The sequence below is a fragment of the Colius striatus genome, chromosome 1, assembly GCF_028858725.1.
Source record: "Colius striatus isolate bColStr4 chromosome 1, bColStr4.1.hap1, whole genome shotgun sequence".
In the NCBI taxonomy this organism is placed as follows: Eukaryota; Metazoa; Chordata; class Aves; order Coliiformes; family Coliidae; genus Colius; species Colius striatus.
Window position 1 is genome coordinate 114075110 of NC_084759.1, and position 16799 is coordinate 114091908.

Below are 16799 nucleotides of genomic sequence, written 5' to 3' on the forward strand. Positions count from 1 at the left end.
AAAAAAAATGAATGTTCATGTAAGTTCACAAAGCTGTGGCATCACACAGACACTGAAACAGGTAAACTATGAGAGTCAATTATTTAAAAAATACTGTTAAGAGTTCTTTTTATTCCCTGTATCTTACTAGTATTGCCTTAAATATGCAAAAGTCACAGAATCACAGAAGAGCAGGGGTTGGAAGGGACCTTTAGACATCATCTAGTCCAACCCCCCTGCTGCCAATGAAGCAGGTTCACCTCACTCAGTCATAGAAAAGCCAGTGGCCCTGTTTTTATTAGTCAGATGCTAGACTTCTAACAGCAGTCCCAGCTTAAAGGAGAGTATTGTTCTGTCAAAAGGTGAGCTTGATGGTACACACAGAGGTGTCATCTCCACAAGAAGGGACTTGTGGCATCAGTGGCAGTAGCTGGCAATGGAATGGTGGGAGACATGTACAGGCAGCGAGTGCTGTCCTCAAGTCATGACACGACTCCTTTGGGAAGAAAAAGGCACCAAAGGGACTATTTCAGTTGTGTAGCATTAGAAATACCTTGTCTACTGCAACTAATACCCATGTTCCCGGAAACTCTGGGAAGTGTGTTTGATTCAGAATCTATTGAAACAGGGTTGTAGAAAAGTCATCGGCTATCAAAGGGATATATACTCTAGCATGAGGACAAGAAACCTGTACTGTGAGCTGAAGTAAAACAGCAAGAGTTGGCTAGACTGGAGCTTGTTTATTCCAGATACAAACCGGTAATATCAGGGAGCAGAAGTATTACTGAATTGAAGCTTTTGTCATTTTTTCATGAACTTACTCTAAAATCCCCTCAACACTTCAATTTTTAACAGTTGTATATTATCTCAATTGCATTTCAGGTTCATGAAGAGGAATAAGTACAGTCCGAGTTGACAGATATGAGAAGATGCTTGACATAATTAGGCATAACTGAAAGCAGATGTAGAGAAAAATAAGCACTTACAGAAATAAACATCAAGTGAAAATCCAAAGAGACTGTATAGTGTATTCCATCAATTTTTTTGTGTTTCTATTTTGCCAAGCCTCGAGGATCAATAAAAGATCACATCTTGCCAACAGCCCACTTCATTATGTTGGAACAAATCCTAATTGGCAGATCTCTGACAAAATCAAAAGCAAGGGCAAATCCAGTCATGCGTCACAGCTCCATGTATTTCATCTGTAGATCATTAAAGCGGTACAGATGAAACCCGTGCAGGAGGACAGCCTTTAATGTTGGGATAACCCCAGCTTTAAGTCTGTCCCGCCAGTGAGAGTTCCTTTAAGTTTTGGAGGAGGGTAGAAAGCAAACTTTTGCATACAAACAGTCAGTTTAGAAGTTTCCACTGCGATCAGCCAAAGGAATTTGTCCGCCAGCTGCAGGAGACACATGGGAGAGGCTCTGAATTGACACGTCCATCAGGACTGCCTGTGCCTCAGAAATGGGAAAACAGCAAAACCACTAAAAATACATTTTAAATCCCTCAAAATGGAATCTTCTCCCATGGAAACTTTTTCGTTGTCCCTTTATGGTATCCAAATTCCAAGTTTTCGTGCTGACTCCTCACAGGCAGGTGTGCATTGGCTTATTTTTTCCTACCAGTTCAGTCCTTTGTTACTGTTGCTCAGATAATCATGTGATGAAGCCACATTAACCATGTGGCTCTCAGTGTAACTCAATAGGGAAGGCGAAGAAACTCTTTGTTCTTTTTGGCAGCAGTCTCAGTAGAATCTGTGCGTGCATGCAGATGAGTTCTTCCAGTATGTCAAAGCCTCCATTTACGTTTCTAGCCAAAATAAAAATGTTTGTAAGAACTACTGATGTGTAAAATTAATCCTTTAGTGAGAACACAAGAAGTAGTCACTATAAAGATAAGTCAATATTTTCCATTTTAACATTAGCTGAGTAAAACAAGCATCCCTGTAACAGTGGAGAAACATTCCCGTTTCTTCCATCTAGACCACTGTTAATGTAACTGGAGCTGAGTTAACCTGTAAACTGTTCTCCTTTCTCTAATTATAATACGTTAAAGGTTACAACAGGTCCCAAGATAGATGAATCTTGCTTTAATAAGTTAAATTAAATAGCTGCATCTCAAAAGTATATTATCACCTCTAATGCATGTTAGCATTAAAAATAACTAATAAGAAGCACACAAGGGAAGGCTGAGACTCCGTCAGTGTTGTCTTTCTGCTGTGCTCTTGTCAAACTTGATGGTAACTGTCATAACCACCTGAAGCTTGCCAAATACAGGCTGTGACAAAATCTCGAGTCTAAAAGAATATCTCTCCAACAGCAGAAAGTATTTGTGAATAATAAACAACTTTTTATCTTCATATTTATAGAGCACAATAGGCCAAGGTGTCGTGCTTTTGCCCAGCCAGCACAGAAGCACCATGACAGTCTCTCACTCGGTGCCCCCCATCCACCCCCACCCTCCTTAGGATGGCAGAGGCCCCGGCAAAATGGGTAGAAAAAAAGACAATCAAGGGTGTTGTGGATTAAGACAAGGTCAGGGAGGGCTCGCTGCCAATTATGATTCCGGGCAAAACAGACTCGACTTAGAGAGGAAAGTAGGAAAGTTTATTCTACTATCTACAAGAAACAGAACGGAATAAAAAGCAAAATGAGAAAATTCCAACCAGCACTTTAAGATCTCCCTCCCCCATCCCTCCTTTCTTCCCTGGCCCAGCTCACTGCTCCCAATATCTCTACCTCCTCCTCCCTCAATGGTTCAGGGGGGCAGGGAATGGGGGATGTGGTCAGTCTCTCACAGATGGGCTCTGCTGCCAGGACGACTCCTGGCATTCTTCCCCGCTCCAATATGAGGTACCTCCCACAGGACATGGTCTCTGGACATAATTATAATAAACTTCTTTGGCATGGGTTCTTCCCCACACTTACAGCTTCTGTGAAGATGAGGTCCCTCACATGGGACACGGCCTCCTCTGGCCATAGTCACTGCCCCTGATGCCGGGTCTTTTAACAAAGAGAATCACTGCCCCTGATGCAGGGTTTAAACAAAGTGAGTCTCTGCCCCTGGTGCAGGGTTTAAACAAAGTGAGTCTCTGCCCCTGATGCAGGGTCTTTAATGAACTGCAAACAATTCTCTTCTTCACCAGTCCTCTCCACACAATGCAGGGGGATCTCTGCTCCTGCACACCTCCTCCTCTCTTCCCTCATTGGCTTTGAGATCTGCAACTGTCTCCCAACTAAGGAGTACAAGGGCACTACCAGCTGGAAAAGAAGAAAGGACAGAACAAAAAAGGAACAGGAAGAAGCTTCCTCTTCTGGCTTCTTCTTAAAAAGGGATTGTGGAGGCATCTAATTGGTTCAGCCCCAGAAGTGGGTCTGGCTTAGAGCTCGGGAGAGTTTTCAGCAACTTCTTACAGGAGCCATCTTTATGGGCCCTTCCCCATTAATAGAAATGGCTTCATGTCAAACCATGACACAAGGTAAGGGCATATTAACATTGTTAGAGTCAAAGTACTATTGCATAGATGTACCAAAGAGGGCCTTGTGAACACAGAAAATAGGAGGATGAGGACAATTTATTTACGCTGAGACTTATCATTCTACATTTTAAGACTTTTATTGCATGCTTTAATCCACAAAAATAAGATTTCTATTTTGGTCAAATATTCAAGGTCTGGAAGTAAGCTTAATAGTATCTTTAAAAGTGAAAGTAATATTTGTACATACCTTGTAGCAACACCAGACACAGAGTCCCACTACCACTGGAGCAGCCACCACTCCTAGCACAATTCCCACAGTGTTACCTGAATGCTCTTTAGAAATGCAAATTTAAAAAAGTTCATCAGAAGTGCTTATATCCCAAGTTCATGCTCACCATTGCTCAGTAAGTATATCAAAGCTATACTTTTCCTCTCATACATAATCTAAAAGCTATGATTTGGAGAGAATGCTTCAGTTTCTTTTTAATGTTACTAATACAGCAACATTCAAATTTCTTGACTTTTAACATGATACTTCAGTAACTTAAGTGTGAATAGCTGAAAGTAGATTATTTTACTTAATTGTGCTGAAAAATTCTGTCTATGCTCATGTAACATCATTTGAGGACTTCTTAATACAGGTCCCACGTAAAAGCAATCAGCTGCCCAGTATGGCAAACACTGCTTCCAGATACCGTGCTTGATGGCATTAACGGTACTGATAATTTTTAGTAGAACAACTCAGTAAGCATTATCCAGCCTGGAGGTGCCCTATATTAGTTCTCAGTCTTTTAGGTGGTTTTATTTAACTGCATAAAAGGCCTCTGTGTTACTGTTTGAATGGGGTGTTTTCTCCTCATTTTGGTCTGAGATTTAGAGCAGCTGCATCCCAAACAGCACACTGTTTTTTAACACAGATTTCATGATTTCTGTTGTGAAATCTTTGCAACTTTTATCTAAAACATTTTCCAGCTTCATGATGCAACCATGCAATCCAGATGGGCACAAGATGCAACAGATCCTGAGGTGGGTGGTTAACAACGGGTTCCATGGGAGGTAAGAACCCGTCTAACAGAAACCTCTGCATGGTGCCAAGCATCTCATTACTCCAGCCAATTTCAGTGTGAGAACACTCAGTTGCAGAGGACTCATTCTTTCAAGTATGGTTCTTCTACTTTAGGCTTCCTTTCCACTGCTGCACCTTGTCTAAAGAATTTGAAAATTCACTCCTCTGGAAACTCCTTATGAGTGTCTGGCAAATAGTTAAAAAATGTGAACTGACAAAACAGAGCATTTAATCTAGCCATTGCCTTTAGCTTGGCTCTGTCCCTACATGCAGACCTGTGCTTCTATCTTGATGGTTCCTTTGTCAGAGGAGCTTTAAGGTGCGACCTTTCTTTACACAGGAGGAGGCCTCTGAAATTATTGTAAATTCATCTGGGTTTTCCCCTTAAAGGTCTTCTCTTCAGTGGCACTTGGAAATCTCTCTGATGGTTGAGCAGCTGCCGTGCTACGACTGCTATCCAACACACTCATCTAGCATGTTCCCTTATGTCCTACAGTCTCTATCTGCTTATCTGCTTTCAGCCCATGCTGCCAGAAAGATGCTAATCTCTGATGTCTTTTCTGTCCTATGTAATAGATATAGGAAAGTTCTGAGTGCAGCATAGTAGTTTAGCCACTAAAGAGGGACTTTGTATCACCTATGGATATTTTAAGATCCACCCACAGACAGTACCAAGAGAAAGACATTGGTAGAGGATGATCCAGATCATAATTGGACTGAACTGAGCGTGTGTCTGCAGTAAATATACAGGGAGTCTGATGGACTTGTGCTCACAAGTTAGGAGCATCAGTTAAACGTGTAACTCCTTGGAGTTGTTCAGTGCTGGACTCTTTTCTTTAATCTAACTCTTCTCCTTTAGCTTGCATGTAGCCAGTGCCATTTAAAACAGCCTACATCAAGATTTTAGGCTGAACCTAAGCTATCATGGAGGAGAAGGGAGAAAGGAAGACAAAAATATGCAGCTATCATCACTTATTCTAGCCATTTTCTGCTATGTTAGCTCTGATTTTGACATTCTATTGGCTTGTTTCGAGTTTTCTTCTTTCTTAAAAAAAACCCCAATAACTGAAGTGTCCTCTGTTAGTTCTCAGTCTTTTAGGTGATCATATTTAACTGCATAAAATGCCTATCTGTTACTATTCGAATCAGGGTTTTTCTCCTCACATTGGTCTGAGATTTAAGGAGGCTGCGCCCCAAATAGCATATTATTTTTTAACAAATCTGTAATTGGTGTGCAATATAATTTTAGAAAGCTGGTTTACATTTTTTTTAACCTCTGGTAGGAGTTTTCACTAAATAGATGTGTTAATCCTAATCCTTGAAACTGGAGACAGTGAAATAACTGTAATTAAGACTTCACAGCTAGAAATTTATTGCAGTTCCTAAGAATGTAGACAAGGCATATAAACATTTATATCCCCAGGTCTAAAAAAGGCCTGCTATGTAGAATTAAAGCTTGGAAAACAACAACCTTGTCTTCTCCTCAAAAAGGTTTCTTCTGCAGGTAAATTTATACCACATCTTCGGGCTTTTCTTCATCTTCCTTCCATCTTTAAAGATGATACTTTATATTAGCAGAGCATTTAGGACATGATTATGAGAGTTGCCCTGTGCCCTCAGCTCTGACAGCAGTCAGTGGCAACTGAAGGTAGCGATCAATTTTGAGACCTTTGCCACAACAAGCTGCTGATTAAAAAATAGAAGCTGCTCTTGTCTTCAAATAAATACATTTTAGGTTTTGGGATTTTTTTTCCTGGGACAATGGTAAAACATCTCTACCTATCTGTACTAATTCCTCAAGATGACTGTTCTCAATATTTACAGATTTCTGATTGACCCTTTAGCTCTGCATTCCCCTTACATGTCCCCATCCTCTGAAATGCAAAGAGAGGCAACTTACCAACTTGCAAAGTTGTCATGGTAAGATGTGTGTAGAAAGGTGTTGAAATGTTGCACAGATATTCTCCACTGTCACTTCCAGTAAGATCATGCAGCACTAGTGAAAAGTCTTTTTGGTTAATCTGAACTCGGGGTTGGTAAGAGTGAGCTGTACCATTGAAGGAGGCCAGGACTGAAACCACTGCGTTTCTGTTTAATGTCCAGACAACTCTGAAGCCATCGGTGTTTGCAGTGTTATTGTTGTACTCACAAGGAATTGTAGTGCTATTTCCTTCCACGTTAGACAGTTGGTCTGAAACAGATAATTGAAGAACTCTCTGCAATTTTTTTTTTCAATACTGTGAAGATTATTTAGATATTTTCTGATTTTTTCTGAAGTCTGATACTAACGTGGGCAAATATAAAAACATACTATTTTGACATCATATGGAAACATCAGTGCGCTTCTAGAAGCATCTAAGCTTTTAAAAACAAACCTACCTTACTTTTTTAAAAATCTAATTGGTATTATCTATACTTATGAAAATTATTTTGTTTCCATTTGCCTATTTCTCCTCTAATTGAGGGGTCTCACTAATAAAGGTTATTCAGTCTAGTCCAAGTTACTGTGTAAAACAGCATGAAATTCCACATGTTGAGAGCAGAGAGAAAATGCAATTAATCGATACCTGTACAGTTAAAGCAAAGGGATAAAGCTGTTAAGACATAACAATTAAAAGAATAAAAAGATTGTATTTAGTTAGAAATAAATTTCAGCTAAAGTAGTCTTAAGTACTTTACCTGTTCGTGAGGAACACTTAGAATCAATGAACAGCTTTAATAAAATGGGGAGGAAGGAGCAGCTAGGTGTAATTAATGATTAATGTATAAAATGCTAATATAAGACAAATTAATATAACAGCATACCTATCAATTTGACAGAGTAAGGAGCATAGGCATCTATAGAAGCAGGTAAACTTTCACCTCCTTCATACAACCCACAGGTTCACTGAAGTTTCCATGTATTTTGTCCAAGTTGATTATTTTCTTGATAGAGTGTAAAGTCTGATTATTAGTTACGCCTTGAAACCTCAAACTGATATGGAAGAAATGTTCAGAGTAAAGCTAACTTACAGAAGTGTGAGCTACCCCCTCTCATCCCTACTTCTTGGACATATGCTGTCTTCTGATTGTAACAGATGAGTTGCAAAGGAAGGCGCATCCTTTCACACCATCCCATATCTGTGTTGCTCCACTGCAGAAATAATGTATTTAATTTGGCTCTGAAACAAGCTGTGACATTCAGTAGTGATGCAGGAAGAGATTTCCATTCATTCCTACCTTGCATCTTCCATTTAGCAGCCCACTCTTCATGGGGAAGATGAATACGACAGTAATAAGGATCCGCTGTGTTTATAATGTTTTGGTCACTTCTTACAGAATAGAGAACTCCGTCCCTGGTTTCCTCCCGATCTGTTTCTTGGATAGATGTATTGCCTTGTTCCCAAGATATATTTGGTGCTGGGTAAGTGAGAAAGGCATAGCACTTCAAAATCCTTCCTGTGTCTGTTTTTTGGTATTCCAGTGCATAAAAAGAGGAAACTGTAGATTTAAAAAAAATAATAATTTAAAAAAAAAGTCTATCCTACTACTTTCAAAATCCTTTATAACTTCAAGTGACTGGTCTTTTGAAATAAGATTGGGGAAATAAACGTAACTGAGAAGAAAAAATAATCTATTTGGTTTCAGAAGAAAGCATAGCACTACTTACTGTTTGTTAGTGCTTGAATCTCTACTGTTCTGAGAAGCCACATAATATTTTAAAACTTAAGTATACTATTGTCTTGGTTTTGGCTGGGATAGAGTCAATTTTCTTCCTAGTAGCTGGTACAGTACTGTGTTTTGGATTTGGTGTGAGAACAGTTTTAATAATACATTGATGTTTTCATCGTTGTTAAGTAGCACTTATCCTAAGTGAAGGATTTTTCAGTTTCCCATGCTCTGCCAGCAAGGAGGGGCACAATTTGCTAGGAGGGAACATGGCTAGGACAGGTGACTCCAATTAGCCCAAGGGCTATTCCATACTATAGAACATCATGCCCACTACATAAACCATGAGGAGTTGGCTGGGAGGGGTGGATCGCTGCTTGGGCATTGGTCAGCAGGTGCTGAGCAATTGCTTTGGGAAACACCTGTCTTTCCTTGGGTTTTATTTATCTTTTTGTTATATTCCTTTTCATTACCATTAGAGGTATATATTGTTTTTATTGTGGTTGTTACTACTTTATCTAATTTCATTTTAGTTATTAAGCTGCTGTTAACCCGTGAGTTTTACTATTTTTCCAGTTCTCCTCCCCATCTCACTGGGAGGAGTGAGCGAGCTGCTGCGTGGTGCTTAGTTGCTGTCTGGGGTTAAATCATGACAACTACCTAATTAACCCTTAGAAATCACAGTGCAGTACATTATGAGAACAAGTGCTGCACTGTAATTTTTCAAATCACCTTAACAACGTTTCACCAGTGAAAATTAATTGCTCAAAAGGTGCTCTGTTGGGTTGAAGGATTTTGATTCCATATGAGAAATAACATCAGAAAATCTGTTGGCATAATCCCATTTCCACTGGCATGATCCAATCACTTTCGATATCATACTGACCTCTTATGTGCAGGAAGACTTCCATTTCCGTTTTGGTTTGCTTTGTTCCCACGTAGCACTTGTAAGCTCCCTCATCAGTCAAGGTCAGGTTACTAAGTTTCAAGGAGGCATTTCCATTAGGAATGTCCTCATGGAAAAGATATGTTCTGTGTCTGTAACCTGGGTCTTGCCTTTCCAGCTGATCCCTCTTGTAGTAGTAGCTGTGCACAGTTTTGTCCTCGTTCTTCCAGTAAATTACCTCATCGTCCCCCGGTGGGAAGGAACAAGGGAGGATGCAGTCTTTGGAAAACAGCCCCGTTACTGTTTCCTGTTCTGTAAAACCTGAAGACCATAAGTATAAATGATTAATTTCAATCTAGTCTACAAGCATATTTCTGCCCCTCCTTATGCCTGACAGTCGAATGCTCTGGAAGGCAGTACGTTCCTACCAAGAGTGCCAGTGGCTCTCTCACAGATTTACTTGTAGCATGAGTCTCTGGGACAGCAAGGGTCTTAATTCAGTTTCATCAGTATTACCACACAGAGCTCTAGTTTGAACTTATAAACAGTTTAAGTAGATACCTGAGTAAGCATCTATGTATTCAAATCAGCACACTACCATCTTAGCATCTGAGCTTTGAATGTGTTTCCAAAAGCATCACCTTCAACCTCAAAACCTTTTGAGCTGTAGCTTGCTGATCACTCAAACTTTCATAGTGCCATGCTGCAATGACAGAGGTTGCCAATAACCCTCACAAGTGCCAAGCAGTTGTAACATCATGGGGAAAAAGGGACGGTGCAACTGACAGGAAGAACAGAACTTCTTGAAACAGCTTCATCACCATTGACAGTATCAGGGAGGTCCATCCCAGGCCCCAGATGTAATTAAGGTGCGCATTCCTCATAAGTAATTCACACAAGTGGTAGAATCTGATTGCTGCTAACATTTAATTTAGGTCTTGCTGGCACAAAAGAACAATTTTAAATTAATCTTTAAAAAAAACAACTGCACTAACTTGGCATCATCATATGGACCTTCTTGGCCATGGTTAGACAACCTATTAGGCTGATAGCAAGCATTTGGCTGCAGCTGTCCTATAACAATTTTTTATGCCCTCTCCAGCTCATCTGCCAGGGCAATCCATATGACATTTCCTCAGCCTCTTCAGTGTAAAGCCAACCAATGTACTGCAAATCGCTTTCTCTACAAACTGACAGCTACTTCCCACTGAGCAGCCAGATGACACACTCCGCTAGCTGGCTGTGGGGCTGAAATGTTGGCAGCTGACAGTATGGATGCTCAGCATGCTCAGTGGCCACAGCCATCCACACAGCCATGTTCCAAACAGTCGTCTTTTGCTTTGGGAGTGTTTTACATTATGCCAAATTGATTCTTTACAACTAGTAAAGAGTGTTTCAATTAATTCATTCCCTCCCTGTTAAAAGATGAGTAAAAATTGTCACCTTTGTTACTTTTCATAAATAATACAGCAAAAACCTACCCCAAAGTGTAGCACTTATATGAAATAAATAGATGAGAAGAGATGTTATTTTCTGTCCCTTCATGTCTTCTTTGGTTCATAACAGATTCATGTAAGACTGACAACATAAAAGGAAGGGAGAAAACATGTTTAAACAAAGGTAAAGACACACTCTAATTACATAATTTCCTTTGTACGGCTTAATAAGGATTTTAGGCCTGTTTGCAACAGTCTTGGACCAGATTTTTGGCCCTAAGGTCATTATGGAATACGATACATTTCATAATGGCCAAGGCCCTCTTGTCACCACATAATCCCTTGCAGATGGATACTTGCTGGGTTTTTTTTGTAATAAACCAAACGCATTTATCCTCAGTGTTCGTTACTACACTACACATGATACTACACATGATATTAGCCAAAAGGCAGAGAAGCGACCCAGTTCTAGGCTCCTCAGCTCAAGAGGGACAGGGAAGTGCTGGAGAGAGTCCAGCTCAGGGCCACCAAGATGATCAGAGGACTGGAACATCTTTCATATGAGGAAAGGCTGCAGGAACTGGGGCTGTTTAATCTAGAGAAGAGGAGACTGAGGGGAGATCTTATTAACATTTATAAATATCTAAAGGGTGGGTGTCAGGAGGTTGGGGCATCCCTCTTTTCTATGGTATCTAGAGACAGGACAAGGGGTAATGGGATGAAGCTGGAACACAAAAAGTTCCACTTAAATATAAGAAAAAACTATTTCACCATGAGGGTGAGAGAGCATCAGCACAGGCTGCCCAGAGGGGTTGTGGAGTCTCCTTCCTTGGAGGTCTTCAAGACCCGCCTGGACACGTTCTTATGTGACCTGATCTAGGTGAACCTGCTTCTGCAGGGACGTTGGACTGGATGATCTCTAAAGGTCCCTTCCAACCCCTACCATTCTATGGGAGAAAAATTATAACCATGGAGGGCTCACTGCCAATTATGGTTCTGGGTAAAACAGACTCAACTACTTAACTTAGAGGGGAAAGTAAGAACAATTTATTCTACTACCTACTAGAAATAGAACAGAAAGAGAGCAAGAAACAGAGCAGGATGATGAGAATACAACCAGCACTTTAAGATCTCCTTCCCTCACCCTTCTTCCCAGACTCAACTGCTCACTCTCAATATCTCTATCTTCTCCCCGCTTCAGTAGCACAGTGGGGCAGGAAATTAGGGATGTGGTCACTTCCTCACAGATGGGCTCTGCCGCTTCTCTCTTCTCAGAGAAGGACGACTCCTCACATTTTTCCCCTGCTCCAATAAACGGTCCCTCCCACAGGACACAATCCTAAACGAACCTCTCCAGCGTAAGTCCTTCCTGAGGAACCCTCCTCTTCTGGCTGCTTCTTCTTAAACAGCGATCATGGAGATGCAGAGTTGGCTCAGCCCCGGAAGTGGATCTGACTCGGATGGGGAAAGTTTAAAGCAGCTTCCTACAGGAGCCATCTTTACAGTCCCGGCCCTTACCTTTAAAAAAACTGCTCCACACAAACCTATGACAAATGGTCAAGAATGATTTTGAAATGGATGTAAGACATCCCATGTCAAGGCAGATTTTTCTGCTTTCAAAAATATGTTGCCGATTACTGCAATATTTGAATTTCTAGGATGAGAAATCTGTATTTGCAGATACTGCAGATAAAAAAAGCTTTTCACAGTTTACTTTTCCCCACGTCAAAAGGGCATCAGCTGAACTTCCAAAAATTGTGTATATGACAATCTAGAGTAGGAATGAACAGGAGGAGGTTCTCCCATCATATCTTCTGGTTTATCAGTTAAACAACAATGAACTGGGAGCTCTCATGCAACAAAAAGAATACTCTTATTCTAACCGATAGATTGCACTCCTTCTCCACCCAGGCACGTTATGCTAAAATGCAGCATATCACAGTGGAGAAATTACCTCATGAATCAAACAGCTTGAAAAGAGATAAAAGAGCTTCCCCTCGTCCTTTCTTTCTTCCCAAAGGACAGCTGTCATTACCAGTCCTAATTTACAAAGGGCACAAGTTTAGCCAGGCTTGCCAGACAGTTCTTTTAACACTTAGAGACAATTTTGACCAGTATGTGGGACTGTATTTGTGGTGGATATGAATCATGGAATCACAGAATCTTAAGGGTTGGAAGAGACCTCAAAAGATCATCTAGTCCAACCCCCCCACCATGGCAGGACCACCTAGAGGAGGTCACACAGGAACTTGTCCAGGTGGGTTTTTAGTGTCTTCAGAGGAGGAGACTCCACAACCCATTTGGGCAGCCCGTTCCAGTGCTCCATCACTCTCACAGTGAAGAAGTTTTTCTCTATGTTTCTTTGGAACCTCTGATGTTCCAGCTTGTATCTGTTGCCCCTTGTCCTATCATTGAACATCACTGAGAACAGGCTGGCTGCATCCTCCTGACACCCGTCCTTTACCTATTTGTAAACATTAGTGAGAACATCACTCAGTTTTGCGTGTTATTTTTTTTCTTAAAGCTACTGTGATTATGTTATATATTCTCACTTGTCTATTAGGGGGAAAAAAATCATAAGGCATCAAAATATTAAGCCTGAGATAGAGATGATGCACGAGTAAAGTAACCACTCATGATGCATAATTTTGTTCCACGTTAGCAACAATTGCCAGTATCTACCTTTTTTTTTTCCTTGCATTGGTAAGTGGTATATATGAAGTTTTACTGGATTTTTTGCTCATTTGACCATCATTTCCAACTTTATTGATATAATAAATCAAAGACATTGAGGTGCTGGAGCATGTCCAGATGTAGGGAAATGAGGCGGGTGAAGGGTCTGGAGCAGAAGTCTGATGAGGAGTGGCTGAGGGAGCTGGAGTTGTTTAGCCTGGAGGAGGCTGAGAGGAGATATGATTATTCTCTACAACTACCTCAAAGGAGGTCATAGTGAGGTGGGGGTCAGTCTCTTCTCCCCAGTAATGAATGATAGAACAAGAGGAAATGGCCTCACATTGCACCAGGGGACGTTTAGGTTGGAGATTAGGAAGAACTTTTCCATCAAGAGGATTATTAGGCATTGGAACAGGCTGCCCAGGATGGTGGTGGAGTCACTATCCATAGAGGTATTTAAAAGAAGCATAGATGAGGTGCTGAAGGATATGTTTTAGTGGTGAGCTTGGCAGCGTTAGGTTGGACTTGATGATCTTAGAGGTCTTTTCCAACTGAAATGATTCCATGATTCTATGAATATATTGTGCTTGATGTTTGAATTTCAGAAATTGCAATCAACTTTAAATTTCCCTTAGTGAGTGATGTGCCACGTTTAGTACACGAGCAATGTCCTGACAGTAACACCGTCCAACCTCTGCAATACCTTTGGAGGCTGCATCAAGGAGTGTAGCCTGGACAGCTCAGGCTGCCTCACATCTTCTAGCTGTATTCCATGACACTGTACTCAGATACAAAACTGTAACTAGTCAGATGAAAACCTTCACATTCAGCACAAATTTTAGCTTTGGATCTTCCCATCAGAGTGTGTTGAGAAAAATCTGTATTGGTCTGGGGGAAAATCTGATGCATGTAGGCTCTGGCCAGCCTTCTTTCCAGTAGGTCTGAGGGTCTTACAGGCATCAACTGCGCTGATAGAGCCACGTTACAAAGTATTGAAGTGTGTTTTTCCTGTTTGTTACAGACCTAAACCACACAACTGAGAAATCATACCCTAAGGCTTTGTAGTGAAATATGAACATGAAATTATTTATACAGACAACATACAACTAGAATTAAGATCACTTGGTCACTTCGGTTACTGATGCCCTAGTTTTCAGGAGATTTATTTCATACAGAACTGCCACAGGCTCAACTGGGTCACCAGGCCTTCTGAGAGCAAAGCAAGGCACTAAAACGCATTTTCCATGACACAGAGTGAAGCCAAGCACTGAGCAATTCAGATAGTGGCCAAAGCAAGTGCAGTGTTGCCCCAACAGCTAAAGGAAACATATTAAAAAAAAAAAAAAAGTGTGTGCCACTTGGTAAGTCAGTGATTAAACCATGTGTCATACACCTTAGATAATCTTTGAATTCTGATTTCAGTCTGAACCCTGGTCAGAGCCTTACCCTAGCATACGAGCTGGCATTGGGATCAATCTCTGATCATTGAACTTTCCTCTGGGACTCACTTTGAGAGCAGACGTATACATTGCAACAGTCTCTCAAATCTAATAAATGGAAGTTAATTATTACTTAGTAACTTACTTAGAATTCTGATTTCAAGCACACACACGTACTTATGAGGACTGTAGTTGCCTGAGGATTGCAAGTGTTGCAAACCAGAAAAACTAATGAGTCAATTTCTAAAAAAATCTCCAAGTTAATCTTACATTGCTAAAATCTTGTGCTAGCTACAATGATAGTAGCTTTCCAGAATTTCCCCACTGAATCTTCAGGAGGTATTTTCTATCACAGAGAAGATAAATAATTTCTCTGCTTTCTCTCAGTGAAATCCTTGTGACTTAAACGTTAATTCCATACTTCTGTTGTTGAGAGATGCTCCCAAAGGAAAATACTAAACATCCAAAGTTGTCTTAAGAAGTAGACCAAAACCCCTGTGTTTTACTTCAGTAGACACGTACCATATTCCCCACCTTCCCCATCCTGTACACTTAAAACCCCACAGAGCTCTTACAAGAATTTTGAGGGTTTTAACCTCTTCTGATTTCACAAGGTTGTAAAAAAAAAATCAGAATCATCTTGTTTCAGGTGTTTCTTGTAGGCTAGGCTTATATATACATCGAAAAATAAAGTGAATATACAGCTCTCCATAAGCTGTGGAACTTTGCTGCATCTCTGCTCCTTTCACAACCACAACTATACATCAGAGGACTATTTAACACGCAAGTTGATTCCTGTCCCACAAATCAGAGCAGTTGTTTCTGTAACATGAACCATATTTCCACACCCTTTGCATTATTCTTTTTTATTCCTTTGGGCTTAAAAATGTCCTCTTAACCACCCCCCCTTGCCTATCTTCATTGAACAAATTCCTGCATGCTGTAGCTAGTGGAAGAAATTATTTCCTCTGATGACAGTGCTTACGAATTGTGCTCAGGGATGTGCACCACAGCTGCAGTAGAGACCAGCAATTCTGTTACTAAGGCAGATCATTGGAACTCAATGCCAAGTAGGTTCTGTATGGGGACAGGGCAAAAAGAACATAAAATACAATTGTCCTGACACTCTTCTCAGCAAGCTGGTAATCTGAAACAAGATCAGTAGGTGCCTCAGGCTGTCTGCAGGGTTAAGTATTTTTCAACAATATTTCACTAGTGCTTCGTTTTCTCTGGATAACTGAAGCTTCGTGTGTGCTGTTTCCCGTAGAAGAAACTGCTATGAAGGACTCCAGTCTTTTAGGGAAGAGGGCTTATTAAAAAGGAAAAAAAAAAAACCAACAAAACCCAAACCCCCAAAAGAAATTGCAAGAAAAAGCAAAGGGAAGCCGTGTCTGTCCTCCAAGATCCCAGGCTGTTAGCAGTAGGCAGGCGAGGGGTGAGTGTCTCCTGTACTCATGAGAGAAGCAGCTTTCCTCCCCCTCCCTCTTTCCCACCTTCTCGCAGCAGCTCCAGCCGGCAATAGCAGCTATCTCCAGCCGCGGCTCCTTTGCTCGCAAGACTTACTTTTCCACACATTCCGCACAGCCCAAGGCCACGAGCTTTGCTATCCGCACGTACAGCTGCTGCTTCCTCTCAGCCTGCACGGCGTTAACGTGTTCACACCTGAAGCGGGGCAAGCCTTTAACCGGGGAACGGACGCGGAAGCCCCGTTCCTACAGCCTCTAGCCGTCAGGCAGAGGAGTAAAGCTTTAAAACAGAACGCCTTCACGGGCCAGGTCCCACTCCCGCTCCCAGCAGCGTTGACAAGCGCCCTCCCGGCCTCGCCTATGCCCAAGCCTGAGGCAACATACAGGCAACGCTCTCTGCCGTGGCGTGGCGTCTCTATGGTTACTGAGTGGCAGCCACGAAGCGCACATATGCTTTTGCATCCCCTTTCCCGCGGCGGCGTTTGTACGGGGAGCTGTGAGGTGAGACAAGGCCTGCGCCTGCGCTCCCCGCCCCGGAGCACTCCTGAGCTGCTGGGCGCGGCGTGACGCGCCGCCATTATTGGCTCGCGCTGCACAGGCTCGTCTTGTGATTGGCTTGGTCGGGAGAGGTAGGGATTGGTAGGGCTGGTTGCCTCGGTTACGGGCGGCGGCGCTGCTGCAAGATGGCGGAGGAGGCGGCGGCCGCGGGGGGCGGTGGGGTCCGGCGC

General features: G+C 41.8%; 2 protein-coding genes across 7 annotated transcripts in view; one reads left to right on the top strand and one right to left on the bottom strand.

Annotated features, from left to right (window-relative positions):
- MYH15 (myosin heavy chain 15) overlaps positions 1-962 on the top strand; it is a 46542-nt gene extending 45580 nt beyond the window's left edge. The window contains exon 42 of the mRNA XM_010204695.2: positions 862-962. Within this exon, the coding sequence (XP_010202997.1) occupies positions 862-879 (18 nt within the window). The 3' untranslated portion in view covers positions 880-962. The remainder of the gene's footprint in view (positions 1-861) is intronic.
- Positions 537-16581, bottom strand: HHLA2 (HHLA2 member of B7 family). 6 transcript variants are annotated; one of them, XM_062003555.1, is made up of 8 exons: positions 16169-16581; positions 11843-12037; positions 10539-10635; positions 9058-9378; positions 7743-8003; positions 6424-6714; positions 3705-3790; positions 537-1788 (listed from the first exon to the last, which is right to left on the bottom strand). In XM_062003555.1, the coding sequence occupies exons 3-8, from the start codon at positions 10600-10602 to the stop codon at positions 1768-1770; spliced, it is 1044 nt and encodes a 347-aa protein (XP_061859539.1). In that variant the 5' UTR covers positions 10603-10635; positions 11843-12037; positions 16169-16581; the 3' UTR covers positions 537-1767. The 6 variants fall into 6 exon arrangements, with proteins under 6 accessions (XP_061859539.1, XP_061859556.1, XP_061859545.1 ...); XM_062003572.1 differs by having other exon boundaries at positions 11664-12037; XM_062003561.1 differs by having other exon boundaries at positions 11657-12037.
- Between the last annotated feature and the right edge of the window lie 218 nt (positions 16582-16799).

What these genes read in the sequence shown, in the direction of transcription:
- HHLA2 (XM_062003550.1), bottom strand. Translation starts at nt 16,180, where the DNA reads ATGTGTGGAAAAGTAAGTCTTGCGAGCAAAGGAGCCGCGGCTGGAGAT. An exon ending in CATGACAACTTTGCAAGTTG is followed by an intron (nt 3,791 to 6,423) that starts GTAAGTTGCCTC and finishes GCATTTCTAAAG; the next exon opens with AGCATTCAGGTAACACTGTG. An exon ending in GTGTCTGGTGTTGCTACAAG is followed by an intron (nt 1,789 to 3,704) that starts GTATGTACAAAT and finishes TATTTTGGCTAG; the next exon opens with AAACGTAAATGGAGGCTTTG.